The sequence below is a fragment of the Pinus tabuliformis genome, chromosome 2_1 (genome assembly GCF_031772625.1).
Source record: "Pinus tabuliformis cultivar Carrire ecotype Pingquan chromosome 2_1, CPIR1, whole genome shotgun sequence".
Lineage (NCBI taxonomy): Eukaryota > Viridiplantae > Streptophyta > Pinopsida > Pinales > Pinaceae > Pinus > Pinus tabuliformis.
In genome coordinates this window covers 179785797-179809743 of record NC_142299.1, presented here as the reverse complement: position 1 = coordinate 179809743, position 23947 = coordinate 179785797, and the positions used below count along the sequence as shown (strand labels likewise).

The window sequence follows — 23947 nt, the reverse complement described above, 5'->3', positions numbered from 1 at the left end:
TCCTCTCCAGGTTTATGCAAAAACCGTGTGAGGGACATTGGTCTGCTGCAAAAAGAGTTCTAAGGTACTTGAAGGGAGCTCAAGACTTTGGAATTAAGTATACACAGGTGGGCGACTTCCGCTTGATTGGATACTCTAATTCAAACTTCGATGGAGATAAAGAAACAGGGGTATCTACTTCAGGCTATGCTATGAGTCTTGGATTAGGAGCTATCTCCTAGAGATCACACAAATAGTCAGTCCCGGCAGATTCCACAACAAAGGCAGAATACGTGGTAGCGGCTGAAGCAACTAAAGAAATCGTGTGGCTCAGGAAAATTCTTGAAGATTTGCAGGTAAAACAAATGCAATCCACTCCACTCATGATTGACAATACATCTGCAATAAAGTTGGCCAAGAACCCAAAGTTCCATGATCGAACAAAGCACATCGATACTAAATATCATCTGATTCGACATCATGTTGAGGCCAAAACAATTCATCTCCACCATTGCTCCACTAATGAGCGAATTGCAGACATCTTCACCAAAGCACTTGGAAGAGAAAAGCTTGAAAGATTCAGAACGATGCTTGGACTCACCAACACTCCTTCAGATTAGGGGGGGAATGTTGACACCTAATCTTAAGGATTCGGTGAACATTTGTAATTAATGTAAATGTAAATAAATAATAGAGAAGAGAGAGAGTCGGGAGATGAACCGAACAATCACTCCCTCTTGTATATAACAATGAACAAACTGAATGAATAATATAGAGAGTTTCTGTTTTGATGAGTTATATCCTGGTTTGACATAAAATTAAAATTAAAATACAAGAGTTAGATTAAATTACAAAAAATTATAATATTAAATTTAATTTATAATCTCTCATTAGCAAAATAATTCTCTTTAGCCCAGGATCAAAATGAAATTATTTTTTGACAATTTTCGAAATAAAATTTATGGATTGATAATTTCTTTAGATAGCCAGGCCAAAACCCTGTTGCAAAATAATTTACCAAAATGAAAGCTTAAAGCCCAAACAAGGTTGGCTCTTCTCCACAATCTGTGAACAGAGAGCCCAAGGGCTAGTGTACTTGTAAATCTCTATAAAAAATTCTCAAGATTAATTGTTAATTCATATAGTGAATCAGATCACCTCCGATACTACCTACCAATATTATGTTCTTATCACCGACAAATGAAATAATAGTTAAAATTCATTTAGCACGATATAGGATAAACACATAGCTAACACATACCACAGATCAATAGATATAAGAACATCGTGAACTGACCCCAAAGTCTTTTTATTATGATAAAAAAATGTTCCCAGCAGAGTTGTACCCCAATACAAAAAAATCATCCCATCCAAAGATTTGAAAATAGAAACTAAATGGCATTTTTATATAGAGAAACTCCTCCAAGTGGAAAATAATGGCTAGTTGGCTTGATCCTTATCAAATTAATCACGACAGTTGAAAATAGCTTGATCATCTTTTAATCTCCATCGTCGATTTTTTAATTTTGAGGAAAAATTCGATTTTTTCTTAAAACCTAGTTTTAATTAATCCAAAATTTATTATTTTGGATTAATTTCCTCAAAATTTTGACTTTGACTTAACTACCAAGGTCCAAGGGGTCAAGTTTTCTTAAAATACCAATTTTTCCCTTGGCGGGGGCCTCCAAAAATTGACTTCTTTTTGATCCACAATTTTTTTATTATTTTCCACTTGGAGAGAAATTAATTTCTCTCTAATTGTTTTTTGACTGAAAATTAATTAATTTTCTGGCCTAAGCTTTTAATTTAATTTAGCCAAAAAAATGATTAATTGACACTAGAGGGGATTAATAATTTTTCCACCCTCAAATATTTAAGCCATAGTGTCTGAGTATGAGGGACCATGCACAAAAATATTTTTTACATCATATATTACAATTAATTCAACCCTCAAAGGGAGAATACACCTTTACATATAAACCCTCTTGACTCTACCCAATTTTGCAAATCAACATGATCTAGTATAAACCAAATGGTTTGTAATAAAATAATTTAGTCAAATGTGCTTAAATTATTCCCAAACCACTTTTACAAAGACTCAATATAACACTAGGACTCATCTAAGACCTTGTCAACAAATTGCACCCTAGCTTTGGGGTTTAAGTTGGAAGAAAAACTCTGTCGATTATTTGTGTTTAGAAACATACATTATTCGGGAGGTTAAAAAAATTCCTAGGATGAATTTTGAGCCAAAATTAGAGGCTTACCTAGGTGTTGTTACATAATTAAACGGTCATACTAGCATCATTGACAATATAACTTGCAGAAATTGCATTTACAATGATAAAATAATGTTGGCTGATGACTTTGAACTTTGAAAAAATTCCTTCGCGTCTTTGCATTTTGTTTCTTTGGAATGTTGACAAAATGTGGTCAACATGTTCCTAAGGGTTAGTCTTGCATATTGCAACCTTGAAACTCCATCAAATATTGACAACAAAGTATAAAATTCTTTTGTAGCTGCCTCCTCTACGGTTAGCGAAGCTGCATTAGGCCTCCTTGAAGAGTGAAATCATCATATATAAGTAATTATTGACTCCATTTTTCTCCCAATAGGCAAGCACTGGTCTAGAAATCGTTGGTGATCACCTTCTCATTGAAAAATCTCTTTTTCTTCACCTTCTTTTCTCTCTTTTTCCTTGTCCCTCGAGGGTTAGGGAGGCTCTTTATGAATTCGTGCGAAATTTTAGGGAGGAGGAAATTTTGGATTCTGTTGAGACGTGACTCTTCCTTAGTGTCTCCTCTAGGTATACACAAGTTTTGAATGAATTACGATGGTGGAATCTCATTTTATTTAATGCCCTAGCTATCACACCAAGTGGGAACCCTTGAAGTTGCCCTTCAACTTAGGGATTTCTTGAAGGTTTGCGCTTTGATAACATATCATTCGTGTGAAATTTTCACTCTATCGCAACAACTAGAAATTATTCTTCTAACTCAATAATATTATGTGTAGTTTATTTGCTATTACGACAAACAACTAATAAAATCACTACTGCAATTTTCACCAAAAATAAATACGCTGCGGAAATAAAACTGGAACTGAGAAAATAAAGCGCACACACAATAAAATTGACACTGTTTTGTTTAGACAAAATTCCCCAGAGAAACCCAATGTGGGAAAACCAGTGCAAAAGATAAGCGTTTTATTATTATTATTATGCAGCAGTGAAATCTGAGTACAATATCTGGATGCCCAAACTAGAAATCCTCAGCAAAATAATTTGGCCTGAAATTAGTGAGACAATTTTTATCTCACCCAATACTAGTCTTAGCTCCGAATCTAGCATCAACTGGGCCATTCGAAATCCCTGCGTCAGCCTCTACGCTGCCTCTGCACTAGCAAAACTCGCACTTCTTGTGGAACTGCTATGATGTTGTCGTTCTGCCCAACTTAGCCTCTAAAGATGACTCGCTTGGCCTTTTGGAATTTTTCTCCACCACCAGTAACTGAATCAACCCTCTCTCCAGCTAAATCGAACTGCCTTGTGAAGCTACCAGCGCAACCTCACTAAGGAAAAATCGACCCTTTTGCTTCTGACTCTGTCATTGGAAAATTCCACCGAAATCACTGCCTCTACTCCCTCAAGCCTCTACATCCCTTCTGGCTTGAAATCTACTTCCTTGCTCAACCTTTGCAGCTGGATAGCTCGATTTGCTAAGAAACTTGCTCTCTTGATGTGTGTATCTCCATCCCCATCATTCTGCTCTTATAATCTCTCATTGGTGAATCAACGACCATGACCTCCATCAACAGCTAAGACCATCTCAAACTCAATTTGTGTGAGTTTCTAGAGAATTTTCACCTTTTCTTAATTAATTCTTATTAATTAACCATTTTTCCTAAGTTAGACTTGGGAAAAATTTAAATGATGGTTAATTAATTTAATTAAGGTGTTTCACAAACTTATCTCATGAAACCTTTTATGGGTTTTGAATATCTCGTATTCTTAGCCTCTCTGGCACAAGTCGAGACTGGAACACATGTCTGATGCTACACAAACTAACACTTCTTCTTAGCGAGGAAGGTGTTATATCCCATAACATCTTCCCTCACGGTGTTGATCTCTGACATTTGTGACAATCTGCTACTACCCACTAAGCCACTGCACATACTCTGATTCATCTACTAACCCTGTAGTTGAACCATACTACATTTGTGCTGTTGTTGACATTGCACTGTGCTTGTTTCCAACTCTGCTCTGCACTGCAACTACTGCAACTAAGAAAAAACCTCTAAATCAACTATGCCCTTGTATTGGCTCTGCATCTTTCTCCTAAGTCTCTAATTGCAACTAGCCTCTGTACTATCTACTGAGTATCTGTCTGTGCCCTGACTGGTTTTGCGTCCCTCAATGACTTACTGCAACTAGTTCTGCAACTGTCCCTCAACATCTAACTGCAACTATCCCCAAGATCTAACTGCGCCATTTGACATTGATCCATCTGCTACTAAAAACTGTGGAACCTCGTAGCAAAGGTAATGATTCATGAGGAAACATTTGTTTGATGTCGTCCTCTATAGATCCTTCCCAAATCTCTGCAACTATGGGAACTAGAGCTTAAGATCTCCCCACCTCTCTCTTGGAGGTATAGCTGCATACAAAGCGAATTCGTCCCCCAACCTGTTGGACAAATTATCAATCTTTGTGAAGTTGCTACTTGCTCTTGCTTCTCCTTCTTGTCCTTCTTCTTCTTGGGACACCAAGTACTATAGTAACCAAACTCACCACATTTGAAGCACTTGATCTTCGATAGATATTTCTTCTTCTTTTCTTCTCCCTTTGAACTTTGTCCCTGACTGGGACCTTTCTTTGCCTTCCCTTTCGATGTAAGGGCTACATTCTCCTTGTCTTTCACACTCTTTGGTCCTTTTCTACTAATGTCATTGATATTAATCTTGACAAAAGAAAGCTTCATTTATTACTGAGTGGAATCGCTCCACAATCGATTCCATCCAGGTTGTTGATTTCTTCCAGTGATATCTTGGACGAAATTTGCCCAATCCTTGGTGAAATTGTTGAGATTTGTATGCACTAGCTCACTCTCATGAGGTGTCTCTCCAACTGCTACAAGCTCATCTCAAACATTCTAAATTCTAGTGAGATAAGGTGTAACTCTTTCACCCTTTTGCATCCTAGTGGTCTTCAAATTCTCTTTCAAGAACATCTTCTAGTTCTCGAAAGGATTTTAGAAGAGCGTTGCGACTGCATCCTGTTGGAAAATACAAAGTGGCAACTTTTTAATTCAATTTTCCTTTACTTTAATACTTGCTTGTGAACTTAGTTATTCTTCTTGTGTTCTTTAGTAAGATCTATTCATCAAACAAATATTAAGAATGAAACAATAACAATAAAGGACATAGAAATTAGGCTCTTAGCTAGGGAAAAAAACCCTCTAAGGGGAAAACCCACAAAACTCTTCTCTTCTTATAGAATTTGCTTCAATTGAGACACAAAGACCCAAACCCTAGACCAAGTACCAAGTCAACCCTCCAACAAGTCTTTCCCTAATTTTGCACCAACCAGCTTCAAATTGCAACTTCGACTTGCCAACTTCAATACTGCAACTTCGACCTTTTGATTTCAGCCTTGTAGCTACTACATAAATCGTAATCCATCTTCCTCCTAAGACCTTCCTGGAGAAAGACGACTCCTCCCAAGGTCTATGAGGTCAAGGTAGGGTATTCTTCCCTCCAGCCACAAGATACTGCATTTCATCCTCCTGCAACTTGGACCTACAACTTTGGCCTCCTTTTCTAGCACTAGAAACCCTAGAATTTGCATGTGTGAGAGAGATAGAGCCCAAAAACAAGATTCTTCGTTCTTCTTTCTTCTCCTAGACTTTCGCTCTTATTTTTCTAGCTACACATCGAATTCTTTCTTGAGAGATCAAACTTCTTGAGTGAGTGAGTGGTAAATGAGATCAAATTGCCTCTTTATATAGCCTTTCTAGGGGGTCAAATTTCCTCCTTTAGGCCAACTTGTAACTGCCAGGGCCGACTTGTACTTTTGGAGTTTCCAAGACTTTCTAGACTCAAAATATTTTTTTTCCAATTACATTTTTCCTGAAAGGGTCTTACAAACATCATGTTGACTCCTTTGAGTCATGACAATAAATCCTAAGACCTAGCAAACCCTAGAATCATGAAGAACATGCTTTTATCTAAATGACAATCAATAAGGAGCATGAAAGTCATCCTTTAATAATAATAACTTTTTTATTTTCTTCTCTTGTTTGTTACATAGGATACATATTGAAATGAGTACAACAACAATTATGAAGACCAAAACTAGTTACATTTTCAACACATCCCACATTTCTTTGGCAATATTCTTGCCAACTAAATGCAAGACTATATGATCTCGAACTCCATTGAGGATCATTCTCTTTGCCTTGTCCATCTCCTTATTGTAATTCTCTAGTTATTGTGGATTTGTAAGTATGGCCTTAACTCTTTCTGCATACATCTTCAAACCATGCTCATCTAACAGGAAAGTCATTCTGGATTTCCAGATACAATAGTTAGAGGTTCCTTCGAGCTTGTCTTGATCTCGAAGTCTTGCTGCGACCATTTCTGCAAAACTCAAATTCAGGAAAATAAACAAGAATCTCCTCTCTTTTCTGCTCGGTTTCCTGCTATGCTACTAGCACTCCCTCCTGAAATGCGCATATTTTCTCTACCATTGCCTTCTTCTCTAGAAGTCTTGGATTTCCTCCAGAAAAATGGATCTGGAAACCCTTAGGGAAACTTTGGAAAATTCCTTTCTCTATGTGTTATTTCTCTTCCACCCAACACTGTTCTACTACTGCAAAACCTGCTGCAAAATCACTGTGCCCAGATCTGCTCAATGAAATCTCTGATTTGCTCACCAGAACTGCTTCCTGGCAACACCACTGCCTACAAATCACTGCAACTAAGGCTCTTCGATTTTTCTGTTGCCTGCAAACTGGAAATCGAACCCATGCCTCTACTAATTCACACTCCCTACTGGTGGTCTGCGTAGATCCAGAAATTTTGCCCATAGACTCCCTCTGAAGCTGCAAAATTTCTCCCTGGTCACCGAGCTACTAATACATCTTTAGAATGCTCTTATGCCATGTGAAATTTTCAATCTATTACAACAACTGGAAATTATTCTCCTAATTGAATAATATTATGTGTAGTCTATTTGATGTTACAACAAACAATGAATAAAATCTATACTGCAATTTTCACCAAAAATAAATACATTGCGGAAATATAACTGGAACTAAGAAAATACAGAACACACACAATAAAATTGTCACTGTTATTTTTGGACAAAAGTCCCTGGAAAAATCCAATGTGGGGAAATTGGTGCAACAAATGAGGGTTTTATTATTATTATGCAACAAAGAAATCTTAGTACAATATTTGAATGCCCAAACTAGCAATCCTCAACAAAATAATATGGCCAAAAATTATTGAGATAATTGTTGTCTCACTCAACATTGATCTCAGCTCTGAATATGGCACCAACAGGACCATTCAAAACCCCTTCATTACCCTCTGCACAGGACAAACTCACACTGCTTGTGGAACTACTCTGATGTTTTCGTTCTGCCCAACTTAGCCTCTGAAGATGACTCACTTGGGCTTTCGAAAATTTTCTCGGTCACCAGCAACTGAATCAACCTTCTCTCCAGCTAAATTGAACTGCCTTGTGAAGCTGCCTACGCAGTCCTTGCGCAATCTCACTAAGGAAAACTTGACCCTTTTGTTGTTGACTCTTCAACAATTGAAAATTCCACTGGAATCACTATCTTTGCTCCCTCTAACCTTTGCATCCCTTCTGGCTCGAATTCTTCTTCCCTGCTCGACCTCTGCAACTGGATAGCTCGATTTACCAAATTGCTCTCCTGATGCGTGTATCTCCATCCCCATCATCCTACTCTTATAATCTCTCATTAGTGAATCAACGACCATGATTAGATCTCTATCAACGGCTAAGATCATCTCAAACTCAATTTGTGTGAGTTTCTAGAGCATTCTCACCTTTCCTTAATTAATTCCTATTAATTAACTAGTTTTCCTAAGTTAGACTTAAGAAAAATTTAAATGATGGTTAATTAATTTAATTATGGTGTTTCAAAAGCATATCTCGTGAAACCTTTTCTAGGTTTTGAAGATCTCATGTTCTTAGCCTCCCTGACACAAGTCGAGACTAGAACATCTGTCAAATGCTACAAAAACTAACAAGTCAAAACCTTTTCTCCTAGCTATCTTGACCTTGGATGAACTCTTAACTCGTCAAATATCAAAACCCTAGGTCTCGTATAGTATTTCTCTCAAGGGATTTTTCACAGAAAGTTATTTTGGCTTCTCCCAAAGCTTGAACTTTAACTGAAACTTTCTGCTGAATGAGCCATCCTTGCCTCACTTTGGACCCCATCATAGACATATTAATCGCAAGTGAGGGATATTGGGACTCCTCTTGTCGGTGAAAATCTAAGAAGAGAAGGGGACATAGGTTGTGGTGACAATGGGCCTTTGTCCCAAAATTTTGTTGTTCCCTTTAGCTCCAACCTATATAATAGGCCTGCTAGTTTGTGCAGGAACAAGCGCCATGACAACCATTAGGCCATCTGCCCACTTTTTAATTTGGATTGCTTCCCAATCACTAAGCTGGACCATGTTAATATTGAAATTGAAATTTTCTTTTGGAGAAATAAACTTTACCATTTGAATTATGGCAAGGACCACTAACTTGAGTCCTCGTTGACCTTTAAATGCCTTGCCTTAAGCTAGCAAGCTTGATTAGCCCATTTGTCCCTTCTTCATTTTGAGTTCTAAATATATGGAAGTACTCTTTTTGTGGTATGTCTTCAAGGAGCCTCTTTAATTGGTTTAATAGGGTCCTCAAATGCTTGTCTCAAGGAAATGTTCCTTTGAATAAGTATTGTATCGTAATAAGTGAGTCATCCAAAATTTTGATGTTAGACACCTGTGAGGCTTCAACCAAGATCAGACCTTGCAACAAGCCATGCATTTTTGCTTGATTATTTGTAATTGAGCCAAGTCCCCATGCAAATGCTTTGACCAAATTTCCTTCAGGGCTGTATAACACCCCTCTCGCTCCTTCCACCCCTTGGATGGCTACCTTGGATACTCAAGCCATTATAGTCACATTGCATTTGTGGGTCTAGTATCTTTCCTTCTCCATCTCTCAGCTTTTGTAGTCCCTCTACCCTTTCAAGTTTGGTGACTTTCTTTCTACAACTCTTTGACCTTTTCAACACTACAACTCTATAGGTAGAGAAGCCTAAATTTCAATTGCCTACTACATTGCAACCAAGACTTATAATTATCTCTTGGCCCACAAATCTCCACATACACAACTACATCTTTTGGTGGTTTTATACAATTACTACCTCTGAACTTTTTGTTCCTTCAAAATCACATTAGAAGATTTGTATCTAGATTATAAAGATTATCAGCTAGATCTCCAATAATCAACTATTTTTCTTTTACATTCTATCTTTTAACAACAAGAGGATATTGTCTACAAGGACTAACTTTTTGTTAATGAAAGTCAACTATCAAAATACTATTTTTTCTTGTTCGCTCTTGGATGTTTAATTAGGGGTTTAGATTGTCTTTCACAATGTATTTCTTTTACAAATATTTCATTTTCTTAGGAACGAAAATTCCACATAACTAGATATTTTACTTATATTAATGTACACTAGTGGCCATGATTGGATATTAGGACCATCAAATATTGCAAAAGATGAAGATTAGGTATGTTAAAACATCTATAGAAAGTGATAAGGAGTGACAAAAAAGAAAGACTCAAACCATAGGAAGTCTAAGAAAAGTGAATGGGAAAGGGTCGAAAGAGTATCGAGCGAGTAGTCTTAAACCAACAAAGCTATCAACGATTAACTTTCCTCACATTCAAGGTTGAGAAAAAATGGGAGATGAGATTTCAGAGATTGACTAGTTGCGAGTCCTTATCTAGATTAGCAATTGACATAGTATTGGGGTGCTACTCATGATGCCTCTTATGAAAATAACCATCTAGCTATTAAGATTTGACAAGCTTGAAATTAGCAATATGGAAAGGTATATTACTACGGTGATATAATTTTGGTCCTTGTACTATGTAAAAATCCTCAAAAGACATGCGACTCTTTAAACTAGTAGTGAAAACAACAATGAATTGTACAATAGATAAGGTATTTGAAGATGGAATGATTTTCTAATTTGAGATAACATATATGCAACTTACATGTGCAATGATGACGATCCATCTCCATCTGCAACTAACGGAAAGAAACTAGAAGTTGTGCTAGAGATTCTCAAAGAGCAAAGTAACTACATTTAGGTGTATCTTAAAGTAAAATGGAACTCTTCTTTAAAATGCATAGTGTGGTGGAAATAACAACAAGCTAGTTTACCAAAATTATTGCGCTCAAAAACTACTCAGGGCATGTGATAAACTATGAGAAGTATAAGAATTAAACTTCAAGGTTACAAAAAGATAATGAAAATATCATTAAGGCTCAATATAAATGGGATGGATCAGCTTCGATGTTTTACTATCTAATTTCCATGTTTTGCAGTGGGTCATTGGTGAGGCTTTTGAACTCCAACTTGATGGTAATGCGCTCTTAACACCAATCCTCTACAAGAAATTATTTCAAATTAGCTAATAAATAAAATATATCAATGTCCATCTTAAATTAAATATTATATCTATATATATAGAGAGTAATTGAAAGTAATTTTTTTTTTTTTACATTTTACATCCTAGTATCAAAAAAATGTGTAACTAGTACACTTTTCAAAATATATACCTAAAAAATCAATTTTTTAAATAACCATAAAATATTAAAAAAAACATTATATTTCAATATCAACCATATGTATGTGTATAAAATTATAAACTAATTGAAAATAAAAATTTTCTTATTATAAAACAATACAATTCTTTCTTTCTATATTGCACATGAAATGAACATAGACATGCCTAATTTGTTTTATACATCCGGTATAAATTCATTTTTACTCCCCATCTATCGTAAGTCATTAGAAATCAAATTCTTAAAACTGCAAACTTTTTCTAAATATTAAACTTAATTTTTTTTAATAAATTTAATTTCTCTTACTTCATAATAAATTCAAAGTGCTCTTGCTTTTCTTTCCCTAATCCACCACTCCACGTATATAGCTTTTGGGTTCGTGTTTTTGGCTTTATAGTTTATAAAAAAGTACCCATGAAGATTAAAGTTTTACGAACAAAGTCCATGTTGTCTTCCTTTTAAAATGCTTAATATTTTATAATAAAAAAATATAATCTATATATAGGAACCTGAAATTTAACTGAACAAAACGAGCCCCAAAAATAAACCCCAAAATTAAATGAACAAAACACGAGGCCCAAAAATATCATAACAATTGAAAACACACTCCATATTAGTTGACTTGGGATGCAGGCAATACGTTTGGCAGCGGACTTACCTCGAGCTGATTAATCAAATGTGTTTGCTTCAGTCATTAAATCAATCTTGATGCAGTGGAATTGGTGTCGCTCGGGTCTCCACTTTGCTTGAAGCACTTTGCGAGCTTATCAATTCGAATACGCGTTCTCACTTTAAGTAGATTTGTATTCGATTCCATGGGCGGGGATGGTGGCACATCTCTGTTTGGGTTCTCCTCTGTAATGAAACTCCAGCAGCTTGTCAATATCACCTTCCCACCAAACGAAACCCTCGTTTTTTGAAATAAAAAGTACAGATCATGGTAAAACATCATACACTTGCCTTTCCCTCGTTAAGTCCCTTTATTATAGCTGTGTGCAAAGAGGGCCCTCTTGTATTTTTCACGTCTTTAATGCTGCCTCCGCAACCGAAAGCTCTCATCCATTTCTCTTCCACGATAACCCTTTTCTCCATATGTTCTCCTTTACCTAAGACGTTTATATGTTTTCCTCCTCATCTTATTAACATTATATAAGAAATAGGTGCTCTGTTTTGTGTCTAAATATTCTGCCGTTATGCTCTAGAAAGCTTCTCTGCTTGGTGGGCTTTGCCATTTGCAATAGTAAGGTAAAGTAGCAACACGAGCACGAGGCAATATCATTTTTGAAGGGAAGACTGTACTATCTTAAATGTCTCCGGTACATATCCCTGTCGTGGGATTTCATTCCATTTGAGGAAGGCCAACCTGGGTTTTCCAAAATTTTGAATTCTTCAAAATCCGCTCTACCTCCAACTTTTCTTTCCACTCTTCAGTTAACAAAATTATTTGATTAAACATCGCCCAGGTTCCTCTATGCTCTGTCACGCCTCGCTCTGCTGGATTTCATAGAAATATTGATTGTTCTTAATCGGGATCTTTCATTGCCGGGCTTAGTTGAGTTTTATAGCAATGGACGGCGACAGAATGTGTGACTTCGACACTGTTTACAGATCCATTTTGGAGAATTTTGAAATATTGAGATCAATTCATGTATCCAATAAGACGGAAAACCATTTGGGCATTCTGGAAAACGTGATAAATGCTGAAAGGAGCCAATGTCCCTCTGTCAGGCCCACAGAAAATACCATTCAAGAATCAATAACTGATAAGCAGATCCACCGAGCTGCTACGGAGGATGGAATGGCGTTTGAAACTCAAGAAAGAGCTGATAATCAGACACAGGGTGAAACATCTTGTAAAGACAAGGAAAACGGGGGGAGGTTGAGTAAGACTGTAATTAGACCATCTTCTCAATCGATAGAAGATCTCAGGAAGCAAGCGAAAGAGTGGGCCTGCGAGCAGATCATTGGAGTATTTGAAGACCACTCTCGGGAGGTGGGGAAAATTGGGACTCTTAATCACGATATGAGTGAGATATTAAAAAATGTAACCAAAGTTCTGCAAGAAAAAGCGGAAGAAGTCCAAGTTAAGCACAAAAAAGTAACTGATTTAGAGGAAGCCTTATCTGCGGAGAAAAGTCTGGTTGATGCTGTCCGACAGAAGGAGCGGTTTCTCCAAGAGTTATTAGACAAAGCTTTCGACATTGCTGAAAATGGCATCTTGTATGTTTTCCTTACATCTTTCTGCTCACTTTTCCTTCAAGCTCTTCCCAATAAATTAACCACGAATTTATCTACCTCTTGTGATTTGACAGCATTGTATGATTTTTTAAGCGTTGCTTTTATTCGTTGGAATTCAGGCCTAATCACTTCCTGGTTGCACAGCTAACTAAACATCTTTAGCCACATAACTTTGCTCTTTTTATTTACTGTGTTTGTAGAAGCATACGGTCGGAAATTGTTTACATGTGCTGAGTTGTGTATAATTATTGGGTTGGAAATTGCAACATGTGCATGGTTTTTAAGGCATGTTTTGTTTTGATGCTCCCTGACTAACTTACCTGCTAATTGCAACCAGAGAAACTATGGCGTATCATCAAAACTTGATGCAATGAAAATGTGTTAACATTTATTGGGCCGACTAACGAACCAAGTAAATATAAAAATTGGGAAACCCGATGTCAATATTTCACATCCTATTGCATTATTAAGGTCTGTGTTGATTGCTTGACGGTGATAGACGGATATTACAGGCCAATCCTCAGGCTTGGACACAGATTAATGACAGTTCTTGTAAAGAGGGCTTATCCTTTATGTATTTATCTCCATTCTCTAAAGATATACTTTTCTTTATTTTTTGTCTGAGTTTTTCCAGCTGTAGGAAGGAGAAGATTTATGCACTCCTATTTTCATTTTTTATATTTGCTGTGTGTTTTATGTAAGAAATTTTTACACTTTCAACAATGATTCTTCATGCGGAATAAACTCAAAGAATCATTAACTCTTAATGCCCAGGGATACGAATTACCTCCAGCCATTGGTGATGTATTGATGCAGGCCACAGTCCACTTGCTTCTTCTTCAGCACTCCAGCTTCAATCCAAGTAAAAGAAAAACATACAAAATTCTGAAGGCACTTGCAAGCTCTACTATCTCAGCTAGATGGTGTAAAACTGAAGGGGATTGAGATATGAGCTTGGGGACCAAACAGATGAACATATAGCTAAGCTTCCATCAAGCTTCTAAAAGCTATGTGTTAGAAAAACCACAAATCAAGGTAGAGACCAGATCAAAGTAATGGACCACTTTAGTAGCTCCCAATTATAAATTTAGTAATTGCAGTTGATTTTTTTAACTTAAGGAAACTACTGCAGTTGGTTTCCATAAGTTAAGAAAAGATGCAATTCCATAAATCAAGGTAGCTTTTGTGTAAAATCAATGGAGCTTAACATTCTCCCACTTGGTCCATACTTCCAAACTTAATGTCTCAAAAACCATTGACAATCTTTATTAAGTAATAGATACATGAATCATGGCGATAAGTCCTCTAATGACGAGTATTATCTTCCATGTATTACTATGCATTTATTCTTATTCTAATTTATGTGGCAACAATTTCTTAATGAATAAACCTTATGTTTATTCTTGGTCCTTCTTAAATGAATTTTCTCAAATCAACTTAAGGTGCACATAAATATGAGAAAAAACATCACAATAATTAAGAATTTCATTAACATTGTCCATACAATGAAAAACTGCATAATGGAACCAAGTCCCATATTCAATACATGATCCTTGAATTTAAACGGTGGCATGCCCTTAGTCAAAGGATCAACGATCATTAACTCAGTGCTGACGTGCTCAATGACCACTTTCTTTTCTTTAACACGTTCCCTTATAGCTAAATACTTAATGTCGATGTGTTTATTTCGACTCCCACTTTTTTAGCCATAATACCAGCAGCTGAATTATCACAATATATTCTCAATGGCTTAGAGATAGAATCCATAATTCTAAGCCCAGAAATGAAATTCTTAAGCCATACACCATGTAAAGTAGCCTCAAACAGGATATACATAAGCATGTAGTCTTTGGTCCCTTGAAGGTACCTCATTACTTTCTTTGCAGCTCTCCAGTGGTCTAAACCTGGATCACTCTGACATCGTCCCAACATTCCCACAACAAATGCAATGTCAGGTCTTGTGCAGACTTGAGCATACATTAGGCTTCCGACAGCAGAAGCATATGGAATGTTCTTCATTTGTTCCCTTTCATAGTCGTTCTTCGGGAATTGGTTCAAATTGAACCTATCACCCTTCACAATGGGAGCTACACTTGGTGAACAATCCTTCATCCGAAATCTCTCTAAAATTTTATTAATATAAGTTTCCTGGGACAGACCCAAGATGCCTCGAAATCTGTCTCTATGGATCTTAATGCCAATGACATAAGATGCCTCACCCATATCCTTCATATCAAAAATTTTAGAGAGGAATTGTTTCACCTCATGTCGCAAACCCTTATCATTGGTTGCTAGCAAAAGATCATCCACATATAAAACAAGAAAACAAATTTTACTCCCACTAACCTTCAGGTATATACATTGATCCATAATGTTTTCAAAAGAAAACCAAAAGAAGAAATTACATTATGGAATTTCAAATACCATTGGCGGGATGCTTGTTTTAAACCATATAATGACTTCTTGAGCTTGCAAACCAATTTCTCACCATCACTAGAGAGGAATCCTTCAGGTTGTTTCATATAAACCTCCTCCTCTAGATCTCCATTAAGGAAAGCCGTTTTCACATCCATTTGATGCAACTCCAAGTCAAAATGGGCTACTAATGCCATAATAACGCGCAAGGAATCTTTCTTAGATACAGGAGAAAAAGTCTCCGTGTAGTCGATTCCTTCTTTCTGAGTGAATCCCTTAGCAACAAGTTTTGCCTTGTATCTCTCAATGTTGCCCAATGAGTCTTTCTTTGTCTTAAAGACCCATTTACATCCAATGGCTTTTGCACCATCAGGCAACTCAACAAGATCCCAGACTTCGTTACTCTTCATGGAATTAATCTCTTCCTTCATGGCATTGTACCATAGTTCTGATTCTTTGCAACTCATGGCTTGTGAAAATGACTCAGGATCATTTTTGGCTCCAATATTATAGTCAGATTCTTGTAGATACACAACATAATCATTAGGAATTGCTGATCTCTTAGGTCTAGTAGATCTTCTTAATGTTGTACCATCATCTTCCTGAGAATTATGTGGTTCAACTTGTTGTTCAAAAGTTCCTTGCAATTTTTGAACTCCTTGATCTACTGGAATATCGTCAGCAGCTTGTGGAACTTCAACAATTGGTTGTTCGACACCAGTTTGTACTTGAGGGGTGCTCTGAACAACAACCAATCTATCACTTGAAGTGGAAGGTTGAGATTCTGAATGATCCTTCTTAGAAACTATGTTTCTGGTTTAATCGCTCCCACTGATCAAGTCATTTTCAAGAAACTTTGCATTTCTTGATTCCACAATCCTAGTGCTGTGAGATGGACAATAAAATCTGTAACCTTTAGACCTTTCAGCATATCCAATGAAATACCCACTAATGGTCCTTGGGTCCAGCTTCTTCTCTTGTGGATTATAAATTCTTACTTCAGACGGGCATCCCCAAACGCGCATATGTCGCAAACTCGGTTTCCAACCTTTCCATAATTCAAATGGCGTTTTAGGAACCGCCTTGGTTGGAACTCGGTTTAATATATACACTGCCGTCTTAAGTGCTTCAGTCCACAAAGATTTAGGAAGATTGGAGCTGCTAAGCATACTCCGCACCATGTCCAACAATGTTCGATTTCTTCTTTCTGCTACACCATTATGGTCGGGTGAACCAGGCATGGTGTATTGGGCAACAATCCCATGTTCTTGAAGAAACTTAGCAAATGGCCCAGGTGCTTGTCCATCTTCTGTGTATCTACCATAATATTCTCCACCTCTATCTGATCTCATGATCTTAATTTGCTTGCCGCATTGTTTCTCTACTTCAGCCTTAAAGATCTTAAAGGCATCTAATGCTTCGCTCTTATTATGAAGCATGTAGAGATACATATATCGTGAGTAGTCATCTATAAAGGAGATGAAGTATCTCTGACCATGTGAGTCCATGTCTGGACTACATATATCAGTATGTATGATTTCTAATATGTCTGAACTCCTATTGGCACCTTTCTTTGACTTGTTGGTCTGCTTTCCCTTTATGCAGTCCACACAAGTCTCAAAATCAGTAAAATCTAGAGTATTAAGTATTCCTTCATTTACCAATCTTTTAATTCTATCTATGGAGATATGACCTAGTCTCCGGTGCCATAATGTAGAGGAATCTTCATTGATAACACATCTTTTAGTGCCAGTGTGAACATGCATTGAATCATAAGTGACATTGTTTTGTAAATTAATGCAGTAAAGACCATTAGACAAAATACCATTCCCAACATAATCAGATTTATAGAATAGACTGAAATATTTTTCTGAAAAGTTTAAGGAATATCCAAAAGGTACAAGCCTTGAAACTGAAATCAAGTTTCTAGAAAAACTTGGAACATAAAAGGTCTTTTCTAACTCCAAAACAAACCACTACTTAAAGTCAAATAGCATGTTCCTATAGCTTCCACATGCGAGCCCATCTTGTTTCCTGATAAGATGCTTTGCTCACTTCCCACTGGCTTCCTTAGGTTTTGCAAACTTTGTAAGGAATTCGTAATGTGAATTGTTGATCCAGAATCAATCCACCATGTGTTAATATTAACGTTAACCATATTAGATTCATAACAAACAAATGAGATTGTTTCCTTAAGTTCGGGAATGTCACAACGAATTTCAGAGAAATTTCCAGGTCGTACTGCTGCATCAAAAGGATCACATGCTTATGTTAAAATTGAGGCTTAATAACTTTCATGTTTTACCAATGTAAATCATGCAAAAAAGAATTGAATCAAATGACATGAAAATTGTCCGTGGGCTAAATTTTCAATTCAAACAGACTCAATAAAACTTTATGAACTTTCATGTTTTACCAATGTAAAACATGCTAAAAAGAATTGAATCAAATGACATGAAAATTGCCTGTGGGCTAAATTTTCAATTCAAACAGATTCAATAAAACTTTATGATAAAACTTATTAATTCATAACTCCCGTGGGTAGGTTATGAAATTTTATCCTAATTAATCACATAAATATAATAAAAATTCCTGTGGGATAAAATTTATTATATTCAGTGTAATTAATTACAATTTAATGTCTAAATAATCTTTATGTGATCTTGCCAATCAATATATAATTTTATTTAATTAAAGATGCTGTGGCTACTCTCTAATTAATTAAAATTACATGGATCACTAGACATTAATTTTGTTGCATAAACAAAACTTAACCAGAGAGAAAAATAATGTTTACTGAAAGGAGTAAGTCAAAATGACATTTAATAAACTCCATATAACTGTAATATTTTTCCGCTTTAACATTTAATGCTCTCAGTCTCTGGATTAGTAAAACATCAAAGTTTTAAATTGAAATCCACTGAATTGAGATACTTCCAAATGAGCAAAAAAAATGTAAATTTTACATTAAATATGTAATAAAAATTATAAATGGCTACTCTACCCTAACCCAATATCATATGATACAACATAGAATATTTAGAGTGCTGAAGTGACCCATTATGGTAAACCATATGATACGTGTATTATATTCCAAAACTAAAGTTGAGCAAGCCCCACATAAATAAAGCACATAATAAAATATCATTAAATTTCCAAAATGTTCATATTTCACCCGCATTCCAAAAAAAAAAAACGCAAAACACCAGCTCGATAAGTATGGAAAACGGTCAATAAAAGAGATTCTCAGTAAGATTCACCATTTTCTTAAGGGGTGCAAAGCCTACTGTTATGCATGAACAGGACAGATCCATTTTCAGCTAGTGGAGGACTTGAAGAATCGTTACAGAGATTCAATAGCAGCAAAAGTTTCATCGGTGAAACGGTGATTTAAATTTTTAAGTTGATCTTGTTCAATTGACTTCAAAAAATGCATGCATTTACTTCATAACAGAGTTATTACTCGCAATCAACACAACATAAATAACGGAGTTGGAAGATATGAATCCAAGACCCAACACAAACAAATTATTTGTCATCGACTCTCCACAAAGAAATGTACAATATATGTAAATTTAAGAAGACAGATCCATCTCAATACTGACTGTTACGCAACTTCAAGCTTAGACGTCACGCAAACTATCTTCCCACGGACCCACAACAACCTACACCCTTCGAAAATCGACCTCAAAAGAACCGGAATTCAAGACCGCCGCACATAAACTTTCAGGAAATCCAAAAATTCTAAAAAAATAAGCAAAAAAAAAAACGCCATGCTTCACGAGCGACGTTTCAAAACTCTTAGAATACATGGCAAAAGGTAATATTTATCAAAAGAAACTACAAACACGATTTGCATGCGGACCCAGAAAACCAAAGTTGACAAATGCCCTCCACAATTCGAACGCGGATTCAGATCAAGAAACCTCGCAAAAATCAGAACTAATTTCTAATGCTATTCGAATCGCACACCAAGGCAGAGGCAAAAATGGCGCTCTGATACCACATGTTAAACATTCTACAGTTTCAACAATGATTCTTCATGCGGAATAAACTCAAGGAATCATTAACTCTTAATGCCCAGGGATACGAATTACCTCCAGCCATTGGTGATGTATTGATGCAGGCCACAGTCCACTTGCTTCTTCTTCAGCACTCCAGCTTCAATCCAAGTAAAAGAAAAACATACAAAATTCTTAAGGCACTTCCAAGCTCTACTATCTCCGCTAGATGGTGTAAAACTGAAGGGGATTGAGATATGAGCTTGGGGACCAAACAGATGAACATATAGCTAAGCTTCCATCAAGCTTCTAAAAGCTATGTGTTAGAAAAACCACAAATCAAGGTAGAGACCAGATCAAAGTAATGGACCACTTTAGTAGCTCCCAATTATAAATTTAGTAATTGCAGTTGATTTTCTTAACTTAAGGAAACTACTGCAGTTGGTTTCCATAAGTTAAGAAAAGCTGCAATTCCATAAATCAAGGTAGCTTTTGTGTAAAATCAATGGAGCTTAACATTTTAGTGTAATTGATAGGCTTTGTTCCTTTGTGAAAATTATTATAATTTCTTTGTTGCTTCATTTTTTATGTCAAACCGGCCAATTTTTGAAAAGCTGAATATTGTTTGGCTCGGCAAAAGCTCATAAGAGTATTTTCATAAAACTGATTTAAAATCTTATTCAAGTAGTTAGCAAGTTTGTTTTCTTCTGGCTTTCAATGTTTTGCGTGCATTGACTGTCATTTGAATCAACAACCCTTTTTTGTTTTGTTTTTGTCTTTGTCATTATTGCTTCTTAACAATTTGGATTCATAATTATTCACTAGTTATCTTCCTACGTCCTTTGTGTTTGAAGATTTTTTTTTTATACATCTTTATATTTATAGAAAAATATCTTAAAGCATGAAAAAAAATGTGGAAGGTTAGATACAACTAACATCATAACCTATTTTACAATCACCTTTTCTTTAACATTACTTTAATAATAATCTTTTAGCTTTTCAAAAAAAGCACTTACAATTTGACTGGAATTGAAAGCTTATTATGGCCATTTCATTTAGCTTAACATCTTACATAAGAATGAAATTGGTCATTGCTTCAGCTCAAAATATTTTCCATCGTAACAAGCAATGACCAATTTCATTTTTCTGTAAGATGTTAACCTAAATGAAATGGCCGTAATAAGCTTCCAATTCCAGTCAAGTTGTAAGTGCTTTTCTTGAAAAGCTAAAAGATTAGAAAAATGAAATTGGTCATTGCTTCAGCTCAACATATTTTCCATCGTCATATATATATTATAGAATAGTATCAATCTTATTGCCTATATCTAAACGCGGGCTGCATCCCAAGATTTAGGGCTTTACCAAAAGAACACAGTTTCCTGTGTAACTGAGGTTGACACTTGATACGAAAGATTTAGAGGGGCTTAAGATATTGTGCCGCCAGAATAATATTAGATCCACAAATAGCCATTGTATAAAATGAAGATGTCATTTGAAATTCTTCCATCCTTAGTGATATTTTTGATGCCTACTAGAACATGGTGAAAAAATCCATTTTTGACATGTATCTGAAACTCTTTCACTATTTGAACAATAATAGGTCTTTCAGAAATCAACAATATTATGAGTTCTATTGATCCTTGAAGTCAATCAATATGGTGACTGATGAATGTATAACTTCACATGGAACTTTTGGAGCGTCTTCTTGCAAAAATATTCTTAGGGCAAGTACTTAGGTACAGGTTCAATCTTATTGGATGCCACTGTAATCCAAGAGTATATCAAACAGCTTGCAAGCTAGATAAACCAATAGCTTGTGACTTAGCATGGGCTGAGGCATCCGTAGGCACACCCTAGTGGACATCTATGCCAAGGGGCATCTACCTTTCTAGTCTTATTACAACAAGCCAACATGACACTTGCCAGAATTGAACTTGGGTGGGAAAGAAAACAAATAGTATACCTAATCACCCAAGCTATGAACAGTAGACTATTCATCTGAAATTGTCACATAAATAATATATTCATTGTTAATATCTTGCTCATTAGCTTTTGCTTCACAAAAATATAGATTTTCGGCCTTCCAAAAGTTACCTTTTCTTATACTTATCATGGTACTTATAGCACTGTTTTGTAGGCTTATGGGTTTCTTTAATTGGAATTTGATCCTTCTAATGAGAGTGGAAGGTATTTTTTAGAAGATACATTACTGGTGGGAGGAAATGAGTTAAAACATGATTTGAAGTTCTCCTGACATGGCTTTTAGAAGGCCTTGTCATTCTTCAACTTTTCCTTGTGATTTTGTTGATTTGAAATGGATCTGAACAAGTAAACGGTTGTAAGACCTAGTGCCATAGTCCAATTCAACAATTAAATCATGGATATATAAAATATTAAAGAGAATGTGAATGTAAAAGTAAATGAGACAAAAAAGAAGAAGAACAAGAATTAAATAAAATAAATAATAATAATAAGAGAGAAGATTGAGGAATAGGAAACAAAAGTTCATGCTGGTTGGCTTTCCCATTACTCTATTTTTCCTTACTTCTTGTAACTTCACTCTTAGAAGGATTTTAGTGGATTGCTAACCAAGCAGAGGAGGATGCACAAAGAGACATCTAATTGCATTGCAAATATGGTTACTGAAATAAGATTGAGCAATTCATTTGATGAAAGCGTTTTCTCCTTCCGGTTTCCCCAAGCGAAATCATTGTATCCATTATGTGATTAATGTTGTGGGCAATGAAAATCTCTTATATGTTCTTGATATATTTCCCTTCTTTGTTCCTAATTGTTATTGGTGTTTTTAATGGAAGCTACTTTGTGTTAATGGCTACCTGCTAATTTTTTTATGGTGCTATGCTTAAAGAATTTCCTCATGGCTCCCTCTCCATTTGTCTAATATGAATTCTGAAATTTCTATTTTCTCTACCATTGGATTTGCAAAGAGATGAGAGATCTATGGATTGCATTATTGGATTATTGCTTTCTTTTAGGGGTTTCTAATTCCATTCTTGTGTTTATTGAGTGTTGGAGTCATTTTCCAATGAAATTGAATTTCATCCTTCACCATATGCTTCTTATTGCTATTTGTTGAACTCATACATGGAAAAGAGGCCACCCTTGAGGTCATATGTTGCATTTAATCTACTAGGATGATTGTGCATTGCCAATCCTGACCCAAGAGGTTGTACATGGTACGTACAAGTTCATTGGATGAGTAGGGGTTTGTCAATGTGTCCACTTTCTCTCTTGCAACTACGTTGGATTCTTTGGGGCTGTAGACAACATATGAAAGTCTAATTAAACAATATACGTTGGGTTTTTTGCGCTATAAACAACATATGAAAGTCTAATTAAACCATACATGTACCGACCTCATTTTTCCTTTCTCTAACAGTTGTATACTCTTATTAGTTGAGGTGATGAATCAACGAACAAATGTGTGGGCTCGTTATTGTTTTGTTTATTGCCATAAAGTGTTGAAGTTGTCCACTGATATTAGATGTAAGTTGTTTTCTGGATTATATTCACTTGGCATTGTTTAGAATTGAGATTGATCCAAGCATGTGTATGATCACCGTCATTATCTTGAATTCTAGTTGGGAGAGTGATTAAGGTGGAATCGAAGGAACGAAGTGGATGGATAGAAGCTTATCTCTGCAACAAAATGATAAATGGAATTAATATTTCCTGAATTGTATAAGAAATTTGTCAAATGTTTCGTAGGCATAGAAAACTGGACCATTGAGCTCAGTTTTATTTCAAGCATTGTTTACATAATAAATCTTTTTATCACATTTATTAATCAATATCCATTTCATATATGTGATTTGTTTATCTGAAACCTCATATAGATGTGGTTGGATTGGTATTGAAGTTGGAGGTAGCTGATTATAGATACAAGACAATCTGGTATGAGATATGTGTAAAGGAACAAAAGGCCCTATGTTAAGGCCCTAATACTCATTCCTTATTAGTTGATTAATTATGGTTAGGTTGGTTTAGTGGTAAGTTACATCATGTTCACTTTATCTTCTATTATAATTTAGGAGATTCATTTGTAGAAGTATCTTGTTTTGTGCATTGGATGTATTGTAAAACAAGGTTTACCCCTCGAAGTTCATTGTTATTCATTGACTTGTTATCATTATCAAGGCGTGGAGTTTCTTATTCTTGCTATCCTTCTACTATTTGTAGAGTTGGGTTTATAACATTTGATATCAAGAGCATACAATCCTAGGGTTTTTGTCCTTCAACTAGACACATTTTGACATTTTCACTATAACTATTTCTTTGGGATGTTTTAGACAATGAAATTATGAGGATATTTACGAGAATTATTAAGGTACATGTAAACAAAATTTTAGGATCTAGTTATTATAATTTCTAAGATATAGCATGAGAAGTTAGGGTTTGTCACTAGT

The 23947-nt window shown here is 35.7% G+C and overlaps 1 protein-coding gene across 1 annotated transcript in view; it reads left to right on the top strand.

Moving 5' to 3' along the window:
• Positions 1-11471: 11471 nt before the first annotated feature.
• LOC149199301 (uncharacterized) overlaps positions 11472-23947 on the top strand; it is a 92545-nt gene continuing 80069 nt past the window's right edge. The window contains exon 1 of the mRNA XM_089402371.1: positions 11472-13086. Within this exon, the coding sequence (XP_089258497.1) occupies positions 12434-13086 (653 nt within the window). The 5' untranslated portion in view covers positions 11472-12433. The remainder of the gene's footprint in view (positions 13087-23947) is intronic.